The sequence below is a fragment of the Sorex fumeus genome, unplaced genomic scaffold (assembly GCF_029834395.1).
Source record: "Sorex fumeus unplaced genomic scaffold, SorFum_2.1 ptg000037l, whole genome shotgun sequence".
NCBI lineage: Eukaryota > Metazoa > Chordata > Mammalia > Eulipotyphla > Soricidae > Sorex > Sorex fumeus.
This window is the reverse complement of record NW_026606094.1, coordinates 49,139,912-49,161,391: the sequence shown is the minus strand read 5'-3', so window position 1 is coordinate 49,161,391 and position 21,480 is coordinate 49,139,912. Positions and strand designations below refer to the sequence as shown.

Below are 21,480 nucleotides of genomic sequence, written 5' to 3'. Positions count from 1 at the left end.
GAGATTTAGCTCAAAGAAAACAAAACAAAACTTAATATAATTAGAATTGATATTATTTTTTATTAGCTTAGCATCAATCGTATCCAGAAGATCACTCTAGTTAATAAGAGGCACTATAATGACTCAAATTCTAACTATTTGAACTGGTTTCACTGACCAAACAGCATTTGAGTGACTTGGCAGTTAGAAATGCATCTTAGAATCCACTCCAGACAAAATGAGAAACTGATTGTAAACAAATTCTCCTGTTGATTTTTATGACTATTAAATTCTGTTTAAAATAGTCTCATTCAACAAAGACAACTTTCAGTTGGTTCTCAGTTGCCAAAAATTTCCCACTGGTCTGAATAAGCTTCTGGAAGGCAGATAATACATGTTGCTGCAGTGACAACTCATTTTGGAGCTGGTAAGAATTCATAGTCCTGAATGTCTATAAGTAACTTGAGGGACTTTCAAAAAGCTTTTGTGACAACTCCAGTTCAAAGAAGAATAGTTAATGCAGAGCTAGATTACTTCTGATACAGAATGATAAAAAAAAACCTAATCCCAAAATACAAACCCATCCAGTCAGAAACAAAAGAACGGGTAGAGGCTTTATCTCCAAGACTGTGTAGAGTGGTGGTTTTCAAAGTAAAGATTTCAAAGAAAGACCTAATGCCAGAATATAATACAAAAAAAAATCTTATTCAGTTGAGAAAGTCTCACTACTGACTGCTCCCCTAAAACTTAACTAAGCACTGAGTTCAGCTGACTTACATTCCAACTTTATCTGGGTGCAGAAAGGTAACAATTCTTAGGGTGTCAGGTCAGAAAACATTCAATAGTACTGGTCTAGAGATAGTAAAATTCTAAACTTCTATACCAGTACTTGGCAAAATAACAATTTTGGTAGTTAGCAGAGACCAATGCTTGCTTGTTTGTTTGCTTTGGGTCACACCCAGAGATGATCAGGGGTTACTCCTGACTCTGCACTCACCCTACCTGCTGTACTATCTCTCTGGCCCTGACACAGGCACTTTTGCAAATATGTTTAAAATATAAGCCCTAACATTTTAACAATCAGATAAAAGTACCATAAATTGGGCCAGAGCAATAGTACAGCAGGTAGGGCATTTGCCTGGCAAGCGGCTAACCCAGGTTCGATTCCTGGCATCCCATATGGTCCCCCAGCACTACCAGAAGTAATTCCTGAGTGCAAAAGGCAGGAGTAACCCATGAGCATCGCAGGGTGTGATCCGAAAAGCCAAAAATAATATATAAAAGTACCATAAGTTACCATGAAAGTTTCTGATTCTTGCCTACTTCAACTTTTTTAAGATATGGATCAGTACTGAGACATGACAATAGCCAGTGTCAATATGTTGTACAATTGACTGAGAGGGGAAAGGAAATATGAAAATAATCCCTTTTGATGATATTGCAAAGTTCATATGTATATACAGAAGAAGTTCAATATTCTAACTACACAGATATATTAAATCTTGGATGAACAGGAGTATGGTGCCTCCAGCACGTCAACCTGCACCTGTGGGGCAAGTGCATCAGCAGCCTGATGGTGCCGTCAGGCTTTCTGATACCCCAAAATTGCTGCTGAGCCTTTGGCCGGACCCGGCAACTTGGGGCCAAGTTTACCAAGAAGTTAAACAGTCAAAATCCACGCCCACAAGCACCTCTAGCTCATCTATGCAAGCTCATTTACTGGCCTTTATTCAGTATATCTCAAAAGAGATCAAAAACCACAGTTAATCTTAGACTGCACATGGCTGAAAAGACTGGCGTAAACCGGAGGAGGGCAGGTCAGTCTGGTGTCTACCCAAGCAGAACCCCCAACAGCTGCTTGCTTTCACAATCCAAAATCACAACCATACACCCCACCACCTGACTCCATCATCTCAGGATGGACCTCATTAACATATAATTGCTGAAAATTCGGGTATGTGGGTTTTGTGACTAAAATCTCCAGGCTTTCTCAGGGTCGGGATGAGCTACGCCCCCATACTTCCCAGTACTCCTGCAAGCACAGACAGTCAATTTATGAACCAACTACAGTGCCGCCCTGTAAGCTCTACTATACTGGCCTTACTTCAGAGACCCATAAATAAATCTCAAGAGATCTAAAGCTGCAGTTAACCCTGGACCCATGCATGGCTGAACAGACTGGAGTAAATCAGAGGGGGGAAGGTTAGTCTGGTGCTCACCCAAGGAGAGCCCCCGGCTGCTTGCTTCCACAATCCAAAATCACTGCCATACCCCCAGCCTGACTCCACTGTCTCAGGGCGGACTTCACCAAGATACAATCTGATGAAAATTCTGGTATCGGGGTTTTGTGACTGAAATCTCCAGGTTTTCTTGGGATTGGGATGGGCTACCTCCCCCAGGCTCCCTGTAATTCTAGAAGCCTCAGCAGTCACATCCACACCCTAAAGCAGCCACCTAATTGAAAAGCAACTCCAGACTTACTATCCTGATAAAAATACCAAATGCCCTGAACAAACACCATGACCTCTTAGCACCTGTATTGAAAACCATAATGCTTGAAAGGAAAAGGAGAGAGAAAGCAAGAAGGAAAGTGCCTCCCATAGAGGGAAGCTGATGGTGGTGGTGGTGGTGGGGGCGGGGGGGAGGCGCTAGGGGGTGGGGGTGGTATAAAAACAGGGGACACTGGTGATGGGAAATGTACAATGGTGGAGAAATGGGTGCTGGATCATTGTATGACTGAAACCCAATTATTATGAACAGCTTTGTAATGGTATATCTCACAAATATTCAATTTTAAATACTTTTAAAAAATTTTTTAAAAAAGCAATGTGGAGTACATGCCCAATTCAATCAGCTTAATCAATGGCTGAATAAACAGCAGTACTCCTACATTAAAAAAAAAATCTTGGATGAACAGGGAAAACAGAGGATGGAAGAATCGCTAAAATATTTGCCTTAGAGTAAGACAATATCCTCTCCACTGCTGGAACCTGGTAGACAGTCTTCATTCTTTTATTTATTTAGTCATTCATTCCTTTGTAGTAGGCATGTACAGGCACAGGAGATGAAAAGGCAAAATACATATCCTGCTACAGAAAAATTTAGTTTAGAGCTTCAAATCTAACTGTATACTTGCCATATACAGAAAAAAAAATGCTGTAATAAAAATATGCATAGAATGGTCAATGTGCTAAGAAAACAGTGGTTGACAAATCTAACAGAGCAATTGAACGGGGACTGGGATGGTATGAAGAAAAAAAGAGAATAAAGTAATACTAAAACGTAAAAGATATAATGCAGAAAATAGGTCTTTACACTAAGTTGAAGCTCAACAGAAGAAAGAACAGAAAGAATGAAGTCTGGTTGAGTACCAGTACATGGACGACATTACATTAAGGTCTTCACTTAAAGAAATGTAGTGTAGACTGAGAGAAGAATATGGAAAATGATGAATAAGTAGAACTATCAAAATTAGCGACAAGTTAAATTGACTGATAAGTGAAAGAATATACCATGACTTCACAGTATGTGGCTAAAAATTCCTGCTCATTCTTACTCCTTAATGAATTTACCATACCTTTATGTTGGCTAGCATCTGCATTGAAGTTCATCTGTCCTTTTATAGGATTCTGTTCCACATCATCAAGATGTCCTCCATGAGGATCATTTGGAAGAACAGGCTGGGTATCCTCCTGTTGTCCCAACATGATACCAAATAGCTGAGAACATAAAACAAATCCAATTGCAGATCCACAGAGGAACGTTAAAAAATTCAGCCAAGGTTTAGAGGCCATTTCCTGAAAATGTATATCTGTAAAAAAAAGTAGAAGAATGTTATAAATTATAAAGCTATATACAATTAAAAAATGTTTTTTCTCGGAACTGAGCAGCTCACTGCAGAGATGCCTCCAGACTTTGCGCCAGGCTGATTTCACGGGGCTGCCTCAGACGGGAGCAGGCGTTGTCTCTCCATCTGTCCCTTGGGAATCTCAGCGAACTACATCTTCCAGAACTACATCTTCTAGTGAAAAGCCCAGGAACTCCAGGTCTCATGGGATAGAAAATGGGCAGGCCCTTCATCTCCCTACCCCCACGGGACCCGGGATGTCACACCCACAAGCTGCCTCCTGTGACCATTTAAGCTCATTAACGACTGTGATTCAGAGACACACAAAAGACTCTTGGAACTGAGCAGCTCGCTGCAAAGATTTCTCCAGACCCTAATTATCTAAAATTTTAGATTTCTAGGAGCACATGGCTGGGAGACATCCTATGTTATCATAGCGGGCAATACAAATAAACTATCTAGCATCTGCCTGTTTGGCAGGTCTGGTGGTGGTGGGAAATTCAAAATAATGGTGGTGGAAAGGTGTGATGGTGGTGGGACTGGTGCTGAACTACTGAATGTAATCCACTATTATGAAGAACTTTATGAAAATAAAAGCACTGTATCACTGTACTCCCATTGTTCATTGATTTGCTTGAGCGAGCCCAGTAACGTTTCCATTGTGAGACTTGTTACTGTGCTTGGCATAAATTTTAAAAACATTATAGATGGGGCTGAAGCAATGGCACAGTAGGTAGGGCGTTTGCCTTGCACGTGGCAGACCCAGGTTCAATTCCCAGCATCCCATATGGTCCCCTGAGCACTGTCAGGGGTAATTCGTGAGTGCAGAGCCAGGAGTAACCCCTGTACATTGCCGGGTGTGACCCAAAAAGGTAAAGGCCCTCCCGTTGATTGTCGATTTGCTCGAGCAGGCCCAATAACGTCTCCATTGGAGACTTTATTGTTACTGTGTTTGGCATATCGAATACTCTCGGTAGCTTGCAGTGACCCAAAAAAAAAAAGCAAAAAAAAAAAAAACCCATTATAGAAACAAGTGTTTCTTAAAGACATATTGGACATGTAAATCCTTCGTATAAGAGAACATTTCTAAGAGTATATGAGTTCCATCTACCCCTCTATTTGCTTCCAAAAGAACACATACTAGAGAATTCAATAAAATAAATAACTAGTAGGACAATCATTATTGGGGCATATGTTAGTATCTGCACATAGAATTTCCCACCAGGATCCTTCCCACCCAAGCCTGCTAGTCACATTATATTTTTTTCCTTTCACTCTTACAGTACTTAAATTTAATACCCTCCCCCTCCCCCACCTTTGGGTAGCAATTACTACCCACTCTATTCTCTAATCAAGGGATTAGCAAACTTTTTCTGTAAAGCACTAGTAATAAAATATTGTAGATCTTATAGGTCACATATGATCTTTTACACTTACATTTTCTATTTATTAAAACTTTAAGGTAAAAATTATTTATAGCTTATGGAAAGATAGAGTCAGCAAATTCTGGGAACTCATGAACCCAAAACGAACTTGCTGCCTGTATTATAAACCACTAACAACCATCACCAGAACATTAATAAAAACCAGAGCTACTTCATGTGGTTAAACTCTAGATTAGCTAACTAGAATCTATTACATTGATCATCCAACCGAGAAGAACCAGAAAAACTAAGCAAAATGTAAATATAAGTTTGAAGATGCTAAGAAACCAAGTCAGTATTAGTAAGGCCAAGATATACAAGAGGGGCTGGAGCGATAGCGAGTAGGGTGTTGGCCTTGCATGCAGCCGACCTGGGTTCGATTCCCAATATCCCGTATGGTTCCCTGAGCACTGCCAGGAGCAATTCCTGAGTGTATGAGCCAGGAGTAACCCCTGTGCATCGCGGGGTGTGACCCCAAAAAAATTGTTTAAAAATAAATAAAATATACAAGAAAAGTTAAGAGATAATATTGAGCTTAGCTTTACCTCTCAAAAAAAGTACTGATTCTAACAGAGAAAATGTAGCTGAAATCTGAAACGCAAAGAAGCCAGTCCTCATCCCTCCAAACACATAAAGAAACCAACAAAACACAGAGTTCAAATCTGCCTAAGAGAAGAGGTGAAGACCACTAAGACTTTTATCTGAAACCTTGAAAGGCCACAATTCAGAAAAAAGGATGAAACAGAAATGGACTAAGTTCCACAAAGATTCAAGTCAAGGTTGGAATAATCTTAACCACTCACTGGATTAAATTAAGGGTAATCAGTTCCTGGTTTAACTTTAGACATAAATTTAGAAAATAATAAAATTATAAATAACTTAAAATCATCATTTTAATATTTTGGTTGTAGCATACAATAATAATACATTAAAAATGACCAGGCATCAAAAGGAAAAGTTTGAAAGCAAATGGGAAAAACTAGAAAACAGAAACAGTAACAGGAAATTCAATTAATGCATTTTCCTGTCAGTGACTTTTAAAATAACAATTTTAATAAGATAAAGAAATTAGTTAATAAATTAAGAAAAAGGAGAAAATTTTATGCAGATTGACATATGGAGAAAAGGAAAGAAGATGAAGAATTGAATAAAAAGAATGAATGTCGTGATAATGTCTAATAAATGCTCTAATTAAAAAGAGATTTATAACTGAAGAGAAACAGAATTTGGAAAAATGACTAAACACTTCTAAAAGTGACAAGACTAACCTTAGATTCAATAATCTTATGAACCTCAAATAAAGATAAAGATAAAAAATGAAAAAAAAAATCAAGGCATATCACAGTGATAATTTTTTTATGCTATAGTAAAAAACAAAGACAAAGCATTCTATATCCAACAATACTAGACCTCAGAAAACGAAACTGAAAACTACTTTCAAGAAAAAAATAAATTTATAATGAGTCTTGATTACTGTGGAAGAATAGTAAAAAGAGTTCTTCAGGCAGAAAAATAAATATATTTCAGATGAAGTGGGCTAAGATAGACACAGCAAAGAGCACTTTACCTGAGAAGTTTGGTACACTGGGTTTAAGACCCAATATAAAACTTACAAAAAAAATTTTCAAGGATCAGAGCAATAATACAGTGGGTAGGGTGTTGGCCTTGCAAGCGGCTGACCCAGTTTTGATCCCTGGCATCCCACATGGGTCCGGCTAGCATTGTCGGGAGTGATTCCTGAGTGCATAGCCAGAAGTAAACCCTAAGCATTGATGGGTGAGACCCAAAATGCCAAAAATTGCAAATGACAATTCAGAGATGTTGAAAGAAGAGAATCATTTAAAAAAATGTAGATTTGTAAGCATATTCAAAAGCATACTGACTATATAAACATTTACAAAGAATGTTCCTATATTATTATTGACTAAACTTATTAATTTTTATATTACACACTTATATTACACTTGAGGAGGGTCCACAGCACCCAACACGCCTACAGAATGTTACTCTCTGGAAGAACACAGGACTGATGGGTGTGGGGGCATTGTCAGTCTGCCAGTGACTCAGTTTTTGAGGACGCTGTTTACAGTGAATGGGTAGGAAGACTGTTTACTACCAAGTTGAGAGAATTGTAAAGCACAGCGGGTAGGGCGTTTGCCTTGCACACGGCCGACCTGGGTTCAATTCGATTCCTCCATCCCTCTTGGAGAGCCCGCAAGCTACCGAGTATCCTGCCTGCACAGCAGAGCCTGGCAAGCTCCCCGTGACATATTCAATATGTCAAAAACAGTAACAAGTCTCACAATGGAGACATTACTGGTGCCCGCTCGAGCAAATCGATGAACAACAGGAGGACAGTGCTACAGTGCTATTGATTAAACTGACATAGGAGTCTAAGGATGAAAATAGAGTTTAAGTATGATAAAAATACTTTCATTACTCTGAAGTAGTAAAAATTACTAATTAATATTAGACTTCAAAAGACTTTGGATGTATAATATACTTTCTGAGTAATTAAAAACATTTAAAAATGTATAACTAGGGCCAGAGAGATTGGGCTGCATGTGGGGGCCTTAGGTTTGAGCCCTAGGACTACATGATTACCCTAAGAAGCTCCATAATAGACCCTAGAGCATAACCCACTCAAGTGTAACCCTCCAGAAATGTGTAACTATAACAGAAAAAACTGAAATCATAAAATTACTTTTTTTTTGTTTTGGAGTTACATCTGGCTGTGCTCAGGGTTACTTCTGGCTCTGTGCTCAAGGATACTCGTTGGCAGTGCTCAGGGGACTCTATAGGGTGTCAGGGATCAAACCTTGGCCAGCCATGTACAAGGCAAGTGCCTACTTGCTGTACAATTCCTCCAGCCCCTGAAATGATAAAATAGTTTGAATATCAGATCAAGAAAAAAATATAGCAGCCAGAATATGTGCTACAAATAAAAAACAAAGAATAACATGGTTGATTTAAATGCAAATACATCATCAATGACATTAACTGTGACTAGACCAAAATAGCAATTAAAAGATCAATACTGCCAGTCAGACCAGAGAGGAAAATAAACTCAACTCTAAGAAGCTTATAAATGATTTACATTCAAAAAGTTAAGAGCAAAAGGATAGAAAAAGATATGTCTTTCAAACCACCAAGTTCGTCTCCCTCCCCTCCAACCTCCCCTTCCCCGCCCAGACACTTAAGAAACTTTAAGGCATCATTAAAAGAAACTTCAAGGCATCATGAAGTGTTATGCAGCATGCAATTTTGCACATTTTCGATTTGCTCACTCTTCCTTCTGGCATACTGATTTTGACTTTCCATTCTTTTGTATTGGCTGTGATTTTCCTTACCTTAATACTAGATATAATCAAGTCAGTCTCAGAAGAGTTTAAGTTCAGTTGAATTTTCCACTGCTGTACCATCTACCATTCCTGGAATTGGAGGAGAAAGAGATAGTTACAGAGGTTTTCTGTATTAGTCTTTATGCCAGTGAGGAGAGAGTAGACTGCAGGACCAGAGAAATCTTTATTTCCATGATCCAATGTGTATATAAAGTGCTAATCTTGACACCTAAGTGATTTTTTATGGACAGCATTTCCTAGCTGAAAAGAAATTTATTCAAAAAGAAAAATAAAAACTTTTATAAACTAAATTTGCTAAAGAAATCTCAGAGTCATAGTGCTACAAATAAAAAACAAAGAATAATATGGTTGATTTAAATGCAAATACATCATCAATCATAAAATGCTAGTATGCTTGCCTTGCATGTTGCTGACCCAGGTTCTATCTCCGGCATACCATACAGTTTCCTGAGCATCACCAGGAGTAATTCCTGAGTTCAGAGCCAGGAGTTAACAACTCCTGAGCATCACTAGGTGTGTTCCAAGAACAACAACAAAAAGAAATCTTGATTCTATTCTCTAAACCTGGGTTTTGGCATGGGAAATAAGGCAATGTTCAACACCTTAATATGCATATGTATCACATGTGGTTTTACTGAAGGTCACATTCTAATTTTATAGCTTTGCTCAGGGCTTACTCCTGGAGGTACTTGGGGGACCATATTGGATGCGGGGGTTGTACCCAGGTGGGCAATGAGCAAGTCAAGTGGCCAACCACTGTACTATTGCTTGATCCAAACAAAGTCGTATTTCTAACCAGGGCAAGGACGAGTTTTCCTGCTACTGGCTGCTCTAAACTAAGAAAGTTAAGGAAGTGTCCCCACTACTTTAAGAAAGCACCTGAATTGGGGTGAGTGGAAGTAAAACTGACTTCTTGAGGTTACATAATTTGTTTTTAATTTAAAGTTATTTTGTATCACTGTCTGGTGCCTGCTATGTTCTTACATTTCCTCCTTCAGAGCACTGTCAGCACATTCTGGCTCATCCCTGAAGCTTTTACATCATCCCTTTCCAGTGTCAAGAACTCCTGTCAAGGCATTTCTATATAACCTTATTTTTCTTTCTTGTTTCTGGAACAAAATAAGTCATCTCGTGGGGGTGGAATCAAGCCCCACTCAAATTTTGGGACTAAATCCTCATGCCCACTTCTTAAGATTCTTAGGGTGCTAAAGTAGACCAGACTGGTAAAGGGCATTGCTTAACCACACTTTATATTGGGGGTGGCGGGCAATAAACATTAACTAGAATTTAGTGCGTTATTAGTATCATCGCTGGAGTGATAGCACAACGGGTAGGGTGTCTGCCTTGCACGCAGCCAACATGGCCGACCCGAGTTCGATTCCTCCACCCCTCTCGGAGAGCCCGGCAAGCTACCGAGAGTATTCGATATGCCACACACAGTAACAACAAAGTCTCCAATGGAGACGTTACTGGGCCCGCTCGAGGAAATCGATGATCAACGGGAGGGCCTTTACTTACTTTTTTTTATTAGTATCAACTGCTTGTCAAACCTAAGGCAGAATTTACTGAACAGTATTTAAATAACAGATTTCAAGGCTCTACAACTCAGATTTAGGAAGCAAAAGAAGTGCTAGGACAAAAATGCATATTTTTAGTTTTTGTTTTGGTGATGGGGGGCGAGGAGACACCTGACTGTGCTCAGGGCTTAGTCCTGGCTCTGAGCTCACACCTGGTGGTGTTTGGGGGACAATATGAGACACCAGGGATCAAAGCTAGGTTGGCAGTGTGCAAGGCAAATGTCCTAGTCACTGTACTATCTTTCTGGACCCTATTTTTTCTTTTTGAAAAAGAGATGGCTTTCTGTTTTCATTGTTAAAAAAAAATCAGCACAGACTAGCATGTACAAAGCAAGACAAGTATGAAGAAATAATTCAGCTAAAGTCCTGTCACTCATCAATGACTATGATTTAACTTTCTGTCATTACTTAAAATATAAATGGCATTCTTATGCATAACAGAGATGAGAGGAACAATAAATATAAAACTAACATCTGAGCCCTTTGCTAACAGTTTTCTATGAATTATTTATGGACCATGAACTCAGGACTTCCCCCACTCCCCCCAGGAATATTTTTATTTTATTAAATATTTTTAATTACAGTTTAGGTAATAGAGTTACCTAAAATTCTGACTAGCTGACCCCCATTCTAACTAATATGCAACTGTAACAGTCAAGCAGTGTTAAAGCTTATGGAATTGATGTACAAAGTCATTACACCCCACCACCATACCCAAAGTGTGAATTAAGAGATATTAAGTTCATTTAAACAGATGAACTCAGAGAAGTCAGTAACTCTGCCCAGTTACACTAGCACTACATATCAAGAATTCATGCTGGAGGGCCCTGTATGATCCAGGGGAGCAACCCCAAGAGTAGAGCCTAGAATAGTTCTAAGCATAACTCCAAACCCCAAAACACTGAAAAACAAAATTCATGCTCTCAATCATGTTGATTGAGCATTGTTTAGAAAGTTTGTGGGTTACACTTGGTGATGCTCAGGGGTCACTCCTGACTCTGCACTCAGAAATCATCCCTGGTGGTGCTCAGGGGGACCATATGGGATGTCACAGATCCAATGGGTCAGCCCTGAGCAAGGCAAGTGCCCTACCTGCGTACTGTCTCTCCAGTCCCCTGAAGAGCATGTTCATGTGCCTTTTGGCCATTTGTATTTTTTCTTTGAGGAAGCTTCTGTTCATCTCTTTCCATTTTTTGATGGGGTCCAGGATTTTAATTTCCGCCCCTCTTGGAGAGCCTGGCAAGCTACCTAGAGTATCTCGCCCACACGGTAAAGCCTGGCAAGCTACGCGTGACGTAGTCGAAATACCAAACACAGTAACAAGTCTCACAATGGAGATGTTACTGGGCCTGCACGAGCAAACCGATGAATCATGTTGATACACTTTCACAGTCATGCTATTAAGAAAAGTTAATATAGGGGTGGAAGAGACAGCACAGTAGGTATGGCTTTTGCCTTGTACACAGCAAAGAAGGGTTTGATCCCTGACACTCAGATCCCCCTGAGCCTACCAGGAGTAATCCCTGAGTACAAAATAAGGAATAAGCCCTAAGTATCACTAAGTGTGGCCCAAAAACCAAAAGATAAATAAGAATTAAAATGTTAATATGCTAGCTTTACCTTATAGAAAGTTAACTTTACCTTATAGAAAGTTAGGTACGCAAAGAAAGTTAACTAAACATCAGCTAATGATTTATTAAGTATGACCCTGCACATCTAAATGACCCCACTGAACATAAGGAAATGATTATGAAAAACTAAGCACCTGAAGGTCTTATTTTTTCATGTATTTCAATTTTAGACAGTACTATTGATTTACTGTGAGACATATGGATATCAGCATCTATGCCTTCTACATAACCTCTCAAAAAAGTTTGAGAACTACTTGTATTTTGTCCAAGTTTACATCGTTTGCATTGCATAAATATGAGAACCCATATATTATTTATAACATAAAACATATTTATAAAGCCCATATTTTATATATAAATATATTATCTGAGAATCATGTTAACTGATTCTATGACTGCTAATATTCCATCTGCTCCTCTAAACAAGCTATTCATTAATGTCATATTTTTATACTGTAAATTTCAGTAAGTAATTACTGCAATGGTGCTCATCAGAAATGTAGTATTTTAAATGATAGCTCTCCTCCCATTGTTCATCAATTTGCTCGAGCGGGCCCAATAACGTCTCCATTTTGAGACTTGTTGTTACTGTGTTTGGCATATTGAATACGTCACAGGGAGCTTGCCAGGCTTTGCCGTGCAGGCGAGATACTCTTGGTAGCTTGCTGGGCAGGCTGAAGAATATCTACTATTACATTTGTATCTGAAATAAACTTGACAAAGTACAGAGGCCCTGTATTGGGGCTGGAGCGATAGCACAGCAGGTAGGGCATTTGCCTTGCATGTGGCCGACCAGGGTTCGATTCCCAGCATCCCATATGGTCCCCTGAGCACCGCCAGAATTCCTGAGTGCAGAGCCAGGAGTAACCCCTGTGCATCACTAGGTGTGACCCAAAAAGAAAAAAAACAAGCAAAAAAAAAAACAAAGCCCCTGTACCATGCCCACCACCAGAGCAATGACTCTTTTTGTGCTTAAAAGTTGAACATATTATATGTGAAAGGACAAAAACATTTATACCAGTAAAAATCAATGCTACTTTATAAAAATATTTTAAGCTTAATTTAAAACTTGAAAATAAGAATATTAAGTATTTCTGTATTGATGGAGAGCTGGAGTGATAGCACAGCGGGTAGGGACTCAGCCAACCCGGGTTTGATTGCTCTGCCCCTCTTGAAGAACCTGGCAAGCTACTGAGAGTATCTCATCCACACATCAAAGCCTGGCAAGCTACCCATAACGTATTCGATATGCCAAAAATAGTAACAAGTCTCACAATGGAGAGGTTATTGGTGCCCACTCGAGCAAATCAATGAACTGGAGGACAGTGCTACAGTGCTACAGTGCTGTATTGATGCTAATATAGCCAATATTAAATAATGCATAAGAATTTTTCCTAGACTATGTGTAAAAGAAATACATTATTCCTAAAAACTGAACAGATAAAGCAATTACTGGCAGATAACAGCTATAAAAACAGGTAGTGGTGAGCCAACAGGGAGAACTTTCCCAAAAGAGAACAAGAGGAACAAAAGAAAAAAAAATGGTGACGGGAAGTGAACACTCTGGTGGGGGGTGCTGGTGCTGGAATGTATTATGGATGACGCTTATTAACAATATTGTAAACTATGGTACTTAAAATTTTTTAAAAAATTGCACTGAAATGGAGGGCTTTTGTCTGTATAAAGTGCTCATATATATCTTAATAAATCTAGATTATTACTGAAAGACATTCTGAACTTCATTGAAAAAAACTTATGGCGGTATGGTGCCACCAACAAGTCAACCTGTACCTGCGGGGCGAGTGCATCAGCAGCCTGATGGTGATTTCAGGTTCCTGACACCCCAAAATTTCCACTGTGCCTTTGGCCAGACCCCAACAACTTGAGACCAACTTTACCAAGAAATTAAACAGCCATAAGTGAGGTATGCAGCCACAACCACAAACTACCTCTGGCTCAGCTATACAAGCTCATTTACTGGCCTTATTTCAGATATCCATACATAAATCTCCAAAGAGATCAAAAGCCACAGTTAATCTCGGACCTGCATATGGATAAACAGACTGGGGTAAATTGAAGGGGGCAGGTTGGCCTGGGGCCCACCCAAACAGAGGTCCCGGCAGCCACTTGCTTCCACAATCCAAAATCACCTCCGTATTCCCGGTCTAACTCCACAGGCCGGTGGTACAGAGGATGGACCTCTAATCTGCTGAAAATTCTGGTATGTGTGTTTTGTGGCTAAAATCTCCAGGCTTTCTCCGTTTTGGGGTGGGCTACCTCCCCCCCATTTCCCAATACTCAAGGAAGCACTATCAGTCACACCACGAACCAACTCCACTGCCACCCTGTAAGCTCTACTACTGGCCTTGCTTCGAAGACCCACAAATAAATCTCGAAAGAGATTTAAAGCTGCACTTAAACTAGGACCCGCACATGGCTGAAGAGACTGGGATAAGTTGGAGGGGGGTGGGCTGGCCTGTATCCACCCAAGCAGAGCTCCCAGCAGCCACCTGCCTCCACAGTCCAAAATCGCTGCCATACCCCTGGCCTGACTCCACCATCACAGGACAGACCTCCCGAAGATGTAATCTGCTGGAAATTCTAGTATGCGGGTTTTGTGACTGAAATCTCCACACCTTCTCAGGGTTGGCATGGGCTACCTCCCCCCATCTGCCTGTACTTCTGGAAGCCTTGGCAATCATATCCATACCCTAAAGCAACCACTCAATTTAAAAGCAACTCCAGCCTTACTGTCCTGATAAAAATACCAAATGCCCTGAACAAACACCATGACCTCTTATTGCCTGTATTGCAAACAATAACGCATAAAAGGAAAAGGAGAATGAGAGCAAGAAGGAAAGTGCCTCCCATACAGGAAAACTGGGGGTAGTGGGTTGGAGAACTGGGGGATGGTGGTGGGGAAATGGGGGACATTGGTGGTAGGAGATGTGCACTGGTGGAGGGATGGTGCTGGACCACTGTATGACTGAAACCCAATTATGAACAACTTCGTAATGGTCTATCTCACAGATATTCAATTAAATTTTTTAAAAAGTAATGCGGAGTTCATGCCCAATTCAATCAGTTTAATAAATAGCAGTTCTCCCACACTAAAACAAACAAACAACAACAACAAAAAACTTTGTTTCCACAGGTAAATATCAATGAAAGGTAAGATTACAGGCAGAGCAACAAAGAAAAAACATTAGGCAATTTTCTCCTCCATAGCCCAATGAAATGCTACTGAAATGTTTATATGTTCTTTGAAGAAAAAAAACATAATACCCACAGACAAATACTGAGCAAACTGTTATTTAAAAATTAAACAAAGACATTTTCATATATGCCAAGACTCAAAATAATATTGTGGTTCTTCACAGTGTGTTATGAAACAAAGTGTCAGCGTTATAATATTGCAAAAAGCAGGTACACAGAATTAAAACGATAGGGGTCGGAATGACAGTACAGCAGGCAGGGCAACTGCCGTGCACCCTGCTGACTGGGGTTCTATCCCCAGCATCACATATGGTCCCCAGGGCATGGCCAGGAGTAATTTCTGAGTGCACAGTCAAGAGTAAACCCCGAACATCACCAGGTGTGACCCAAAGAGAAAGAAAAATAATAATTAAATTAAATCATAATAGTAATTTATAAGAATCTAGGGAGAAAAATGGAGTAGGCAGGTGGGAAAAAGCACTAAATTTGCTCTTAACTTCATTAGAGGGTTGTTTTTTAAAACTTTAATTATAAAGATTTGCCAATACATACAGAAAATCTAAAAATAAAATTTCATGTACTCATCACACTTCACCCATAATAAAGTGTAGCCCTGTTTACTTCCATATGCTTTTTCAGCTGATATAAAGATCTCACAAATCAAATCACCTTTTATATAGTCTCTGAAAACAGAGTTTAATATTGAGTATTAATTACATTATATGATTCAGGTGTGTATAATTAAAAATAAGCCTGTTTTTGATACATTAGGGCTGGAGCAATAGCACGGCAGGTAGGGTGTTTGCCTTGCATGTGGCCAACCCGGGTTTGAATACCCCGCCCCTCTCGAAGAGCCTGGCAAGCCTCCATACAGCAAAGTCTGGCAAACTACCTGTGAGATATTCAATATGCCAAAAACAGTAACAACAAGTCTCACGATTTGTTGTGAGATGTTACTGGTGACCATTGGAGTAAATTGATGAACAACAGGACAGTACTACAGTTCTATGTTACATTAAGTTCACCACTAAAGTCTAGCTCTTTATTTGTTTAAATTGAATCACCATCAGATACAAAGTTACGAAGTTGTTCACAATGGGCTTTAGTCATACAGTATCCTATCACCCATCCCTACACCAGTGTACATTTCCCACCACCAATGTCCCCATTTTCCCTCCTGCCCACTTCTATGGCAGGCACTTTTCTTCTTTCTCTCCGCAATACAGGTACTGAAAGGTTATCATGTTTGTCCCTTTACCTACTAGGTTCTTCTCTGGAGTGATCATTTCCAACTATCTTTATCTTAGTGGTCCCTTCTCTGTTCTTGCTGCCCTCCCTCCACCACCACATGCCGCAAGGTTCCAACTGTGGAGCAGTCTCCTGGCCCATGTTTCTACTATCCTTGGGTATTAGCTTCTATGTTTTTATATCCCACAAATGAGTCCAAACAAAATTATCCTACAGCAAGACCATTGGTGGTAAGCCATATTAACTCAGAGATATTAACTAGTTTTTCAATACCTGCTCTACACACACACACACACACACACAGAGAGAGAGAGAGAGAGAGAGAGAGAGAGAGAGAGTAATTAATCATCAGATATTTTTTGGGACCCCTCTAACATGAAAGACCCAACTCAGCCAAATTTAAAGCAACTTGGAAGAAACTATACACTGAGTTGAAAACTTACACAAAAACACCAAACTGCCAGTGTTATTCTGGAATTTAATAATACTATTCCATTAAATTCACAAAATAAAAACAAGATATAACTCCTTAAAATTCCAAAAACAAACAAAAAACAAATTAAGATAATTAGGAACTGCAGTGAAGACTTCAGTTTTTTTTTAAGTCACCCCAAATGTAAGCAAAAGAACAAAGGCAAGATGATAGAAAAAAAGAGAAAACTGATAATAAAGATCAGAAGTGTGGCTAAAGAGGAGGCATTCAATAATCAAATGTTTCAAATAATTTTCTTGACTGAAAGCATTTAATAATATCAAGCACAGTGAATAAATAAGATCCCAAGATTACTATGAATTTCAGGGCACTGTATTCAGTGAAACAATTCTGTGAGCTTTCAGAAAAAGGAGTAAATGGCTATAAATAAAACCAGGAATAAAATGGTTCTATGGTAGAAAGCAAAGGAAAACTCCTAAAGAAAAAATCATTTACAGCTCAAAAATTTAAATGCAGCCAAACTAGCAACAAGCAGAGGAAACGGAAATAATATCACGTTAAGATGAAAATTCAACCAGTGGGTCTGAAGGTGATATAGTGGAAACCATCCAGCAAGATCAGCAAAGAGTTTGTCTAAAGAGGTTTCCAAACTTAAGTGGCTTACCACCCCCTGTAAAAACATACTAGAACCACCTGTAAATCTACTTCAGCAAGTAAGCAGAAAGTGACGCCCAACTGCATCAGAGGCTCCTAGCCCCAGGAGGGTGGGTGGGAAACACAGTATGACCCACTTTGGGGAACACTGGTCTAAATCAATGTTTCTCCTTTTGTGGGCCCCCAGTCCTACCAGTTGGCCTCCTCTTGTGTTAAGGCCACCTATTTATGTCATTTTCACCTGGTCCCTTTGGAATATCCTGGAGCCCCACAGAAGGCCCTATGAACCTGGTCAATACTGCTTTAGCTTCAGTACTTTTCATGACTTTTCTTCCTCAGAATCTAAAACATTCTCCTGTAAAACACTTTTAGGCTCTTTATCCATATGTCCAAAATTATCTTACTATATTATATATGTGTATTTCTCTATTACAAGACTGTGAGATGTTCAAAAATAAGTAACAGCTTCAACTATTATTCCTATGCACCCAATACACTATCTGGATTCCTTAAATTGCAAAATTCAACCTAATTACATGTTCCAATATGTTTAGCAGATGCATAACTTTGATTTTTTTTTTTGGACCATGACTTTCCAATTTCTATCATCATAAAAACAAAGTATCCATTTGACCTAGAATTCTACTCCTTAGCATCTACACTAAGACGATGAAAACATTAATTTGAAAAGACAATGCCCATCTATGTTCACTGCAGCACTATTTATGATAGCCAGAATCTGGAAATAATCCAGACATCAAATAACAGATAAACAGATAAAGAATCCTACCTTCCCTACAACTTGAATGGACCTAGAGGGTGTAGCGTTAAGCAAAATAAATCAGAGAAGGACGACTGTTTGGTAATTTTTTAAAAGTACGTAACATATTAAAAAGGGGGGGGGAGGTCTGACCGTACTGAATAAAAATGGACCTCTGGACTCAAAACAACACAAGTGTGTGTGTATGGGGGAAGGGAGGTGGGGGTACAGGGAGTGAAGAGAGGTGGGGGAGACCAAAGGTGACCTAAGGACAGTGGGTTTGTTTGTTTTTTAAATTTTATTTTATTTTGGGTTTTGAGTACCAAACAGTGCTTAGGGATCACTTCTAGTGGACTCAGGGGACCATATGGGGTGTCGGAGATCTAGGGCCATGCAAGATAAGTGCCCTTGTTCAGCCCAGATGAATTGTTTTTGACCCATTGGTGATGGTGGAGTTGTGTCACTTTGTACACCAAAAGCATAAACATTAACACTGTTGTAAAAAACATAATGGACAAAAGAGTCATAAAAATGTTTATCAGTGTTACTGAAGATCTCACTCTTGCAGTGACAATGTATAATTTAACGAAACAGAAAAAGCCTCAATTTAAAACTTTCAGGTAATGGTTTCTTAGATATAACATTTCATATTTATCCTTCTTTTATAATTTCCAAAGAAAGAGAACTCTAAGAAAGCTTCTCAGTCTGCACTGGATGTTAATTAACCCCTTGACACAGAATCTTGCTGTGCTTTAAACCTTTCAAAAACTGCTTCATTTAAATTTTGTCTAAACTCTCCTCTTCTTCAAAATCCTATAATAACTGTCTATTCTTTATTTAGTAAAAATGCTGGCAATTCCTCTGGAGATTGGTCTCCCTTACAGCAGATTAATTAACCTAACTTTGTCAATGTAAAGATATCTACATACCCCTGGTGACCTTTGTCAGATCAAAACTAAGTGTCTATGAAAAAAACTAAGTTCATCAGAAAATGAAACATGCACAATAATTCATATCAATAAAGAAGCTTGCTCAAGAAATAAGAGAAAAAGAAAAAAGCAACCAACTACATCCCAATCTTTCTCTTCCTCAAATTATAAATATTTCTAAAATTTCAGGGGCTATAGAGATAAAGCAGTAAGGTGCTTGCCTTGAATGCAGCTGAGTTCGATCCCAGGCATTCCATATGCTCCTCTGAGCACTTCCAGAAGTGATCCCCGAGTGAAGGAAGAGCCAGAGGTAACCTCTAAGCGTTACTAGGTGCAGTCCCAAAACAAGAACAAATAAATATTTCTAAAATTTCAATGTTTAAAACACTCAAACTTAAAAAAAAGTCAGAACACATTCTCACTTTTTGTTGGTTGTGGGTTTCGCTGTGCCTGAAGGTGCTTGAAGTACAGGGATAGACCCCAGGCTCAGCCCTTTGAACCAGCTATCTGATCTTTCTGCATTTTTATAGCATGAACTGAGATCTTCCCCCCAAAGCCAGGAACAATATAAAATTGTACAAAGTTATTTATTCAATACATTTCTTGCACTAAAACTACTGGCCCCAAGATGATTCTGTATAAAAAACAAAAACAATAATCTGAATACTAACAAAAATGTCTATAGAGACATAAGATTAACCTAAGATAAAACCAGATGAATACTCTGCCATTCTCTGAACTTGTGGTCTATGATCATGTACATCCATTAAGTCAAAATCCCTCTTTCTTTTTTTGGAAGACCCACTTCTGGCAGTACTCAGGGGCCACTTTTGGCATTTCTTGGGAGTAGGGACCATAAGGTGCTAGGAATCAAACCTGGGGTTCCTGCATGCAAAGTATGTATTCCAGACCCTTAAAGCCATCTCCCCAACCCACTCCCTTTTAATCTTTAGTTCTTGCTGTGATTTCTGGATAACATATGATATATACACACACAGACACTCACATATATGCACTTATTCATTTTATTTATTGGGTCTTTTCTCTGTCTTGACATAGATCTCAAACTTGAGTTTTCATATGAATCACCTGAAAGGCTTATTAAAACAGATTCCAAACTAAAGGTAAAAAGGGATAGAGTTTGAAAATTTTTGTTTCTAACAAGTTCCCAGGTGATGCCGAGACTGCATTTTGAGAATCCATGTTTAGAATTTTAAGCTTAACGAGGACAGAATATTTCCTTTTCTTTTAGTATCCAGGCCAGACCACTGATATTCAGGGCTTACTCCTGGTGGGCTCAGGGGACCATACAAGGTGCCAAGATCAAACCTGGGTTGGTAAAGATTGGCGATGTGTAAGTCAAGTGTCCAGCCTTCTGTACTATCATCACTGTGAGCCCAGGACAGAAACTTCTATTCTTCCTCTATTCAACCTGGCACACTGTCCTATAAAGCACTGTCCTCCCATTGTTCATCAATTTGCTCGAGTGGGCAACAGTAACGTCTCCATTGTGAGACTTATTGTTACTGTTTTTGGCATATCAAATTCGCCACGGGGAGCTTGCCGGGCTCTGCCGTGCGGGCAGGATACTCTTGGTAGTTTGCCGGGCTCTCCGAGAGGGACGAAATAATTGAACCTGGGTCAGTCGCATGCAAGGCAACGCCCTACCCACTGGGCTATTGCTCCAGCCAACATAAGACAAATAATTTACCCATTATGGTCCCACTGAATCTTGATTTGCTCTATGGTACCAAAAATTTATTGAGCACTGTAAAGGAAAAAATATACAACTGCTAATGGTTAAAATCTCTCCCCCACCCCCAAACTGAGATTACTGTTCTAACCTCAGTACTTCAATGACCTTATCTGATGTATTATTCAAATTTTACCAGTTTAAAAGTATACCAACAAACAATTTTTTACTGTTAATTAGTGAGGGTTCCTGTTTCAGAAGCTCAAAATTTTAATACTGCCTCTTCTTGCCCTCACTGTGTCCATTCAACATGCAAGGCAATTCATACTGCAGGTTTGAAATAAATTATTAAAATTTTCACTTTGGTTTCTCCTGCTTTCTTATGGGCTACCGTATTTCATGTTTTCACCTGTTCATATATAATTTTATTATATATTTTATACATTACATTATACTCACATATTTTTCTATCCAAGAGGTAAAGGTAAAGGTAAAGGCCCTCCCGTTGATCGTCGATTTGCTCGAGCGGGCCCAGTAACATCTCCATTGGAGACTTTGTTGTTACTGTGTCTGGCATATCGAATACTCTCGGTAGCTTGCCGGGCTCTCCGAGAGGGGCGGAGGAATCGAACTCCGGTCGGCCATGTTGGCCGCGTGTAAGGCGAACGCCCTACCCGCTGTGCTATCGCTCCAGCCCAAGAGATACTTCTAAATTTCAACATTACAG

At 39.4% G+C, this 21,480-nt stretch overlaps 1 protein-coding gene across 3 annotated transcripts in view; it reads right to left on the bottom strand.

Annotated features, from left to right (window-relative positions):
- C1GALT1 (core 1 synthase, glycoprotein-N-acetylgalactosamine 3-beta-galactosyltransferase 1) overlaps positions 1 to 21,480 on the bottom strand; it is a 32,304-nt gene that overhangs the window by 7,635 nt on the left and 3,189 nt on the right. Inside the window, exons 2-4 of one of the 3 annotated variants that reach the window (XM_056118513.1) lie at positions 8,601 to 8,681; positions 7,955 to 8,123; positions 3,557 to 3,790 (exon numbers count right to left, since the gene is read on the bottom strand). In XM_056118513.1, coding sequence (XP_055974488.1) covers positions 3,557 to 3,773 — 217 coding nt within the window. In that variant the 5' untranslated portion in view covers positions 3,774 to 3,790; positions 7,955 to 8,123; positions 8,601 to 8,681. The remainder of the gene's footprint in view (positions 1 to 3,556; positions 3,791 to 7,954; positions 8,124 to 8,600; positions 8,682 to 21,480) is intronic. The other 2 variants (XM_056118512.1, XM_056118514.1) reach the window with 2 other exon arrangements.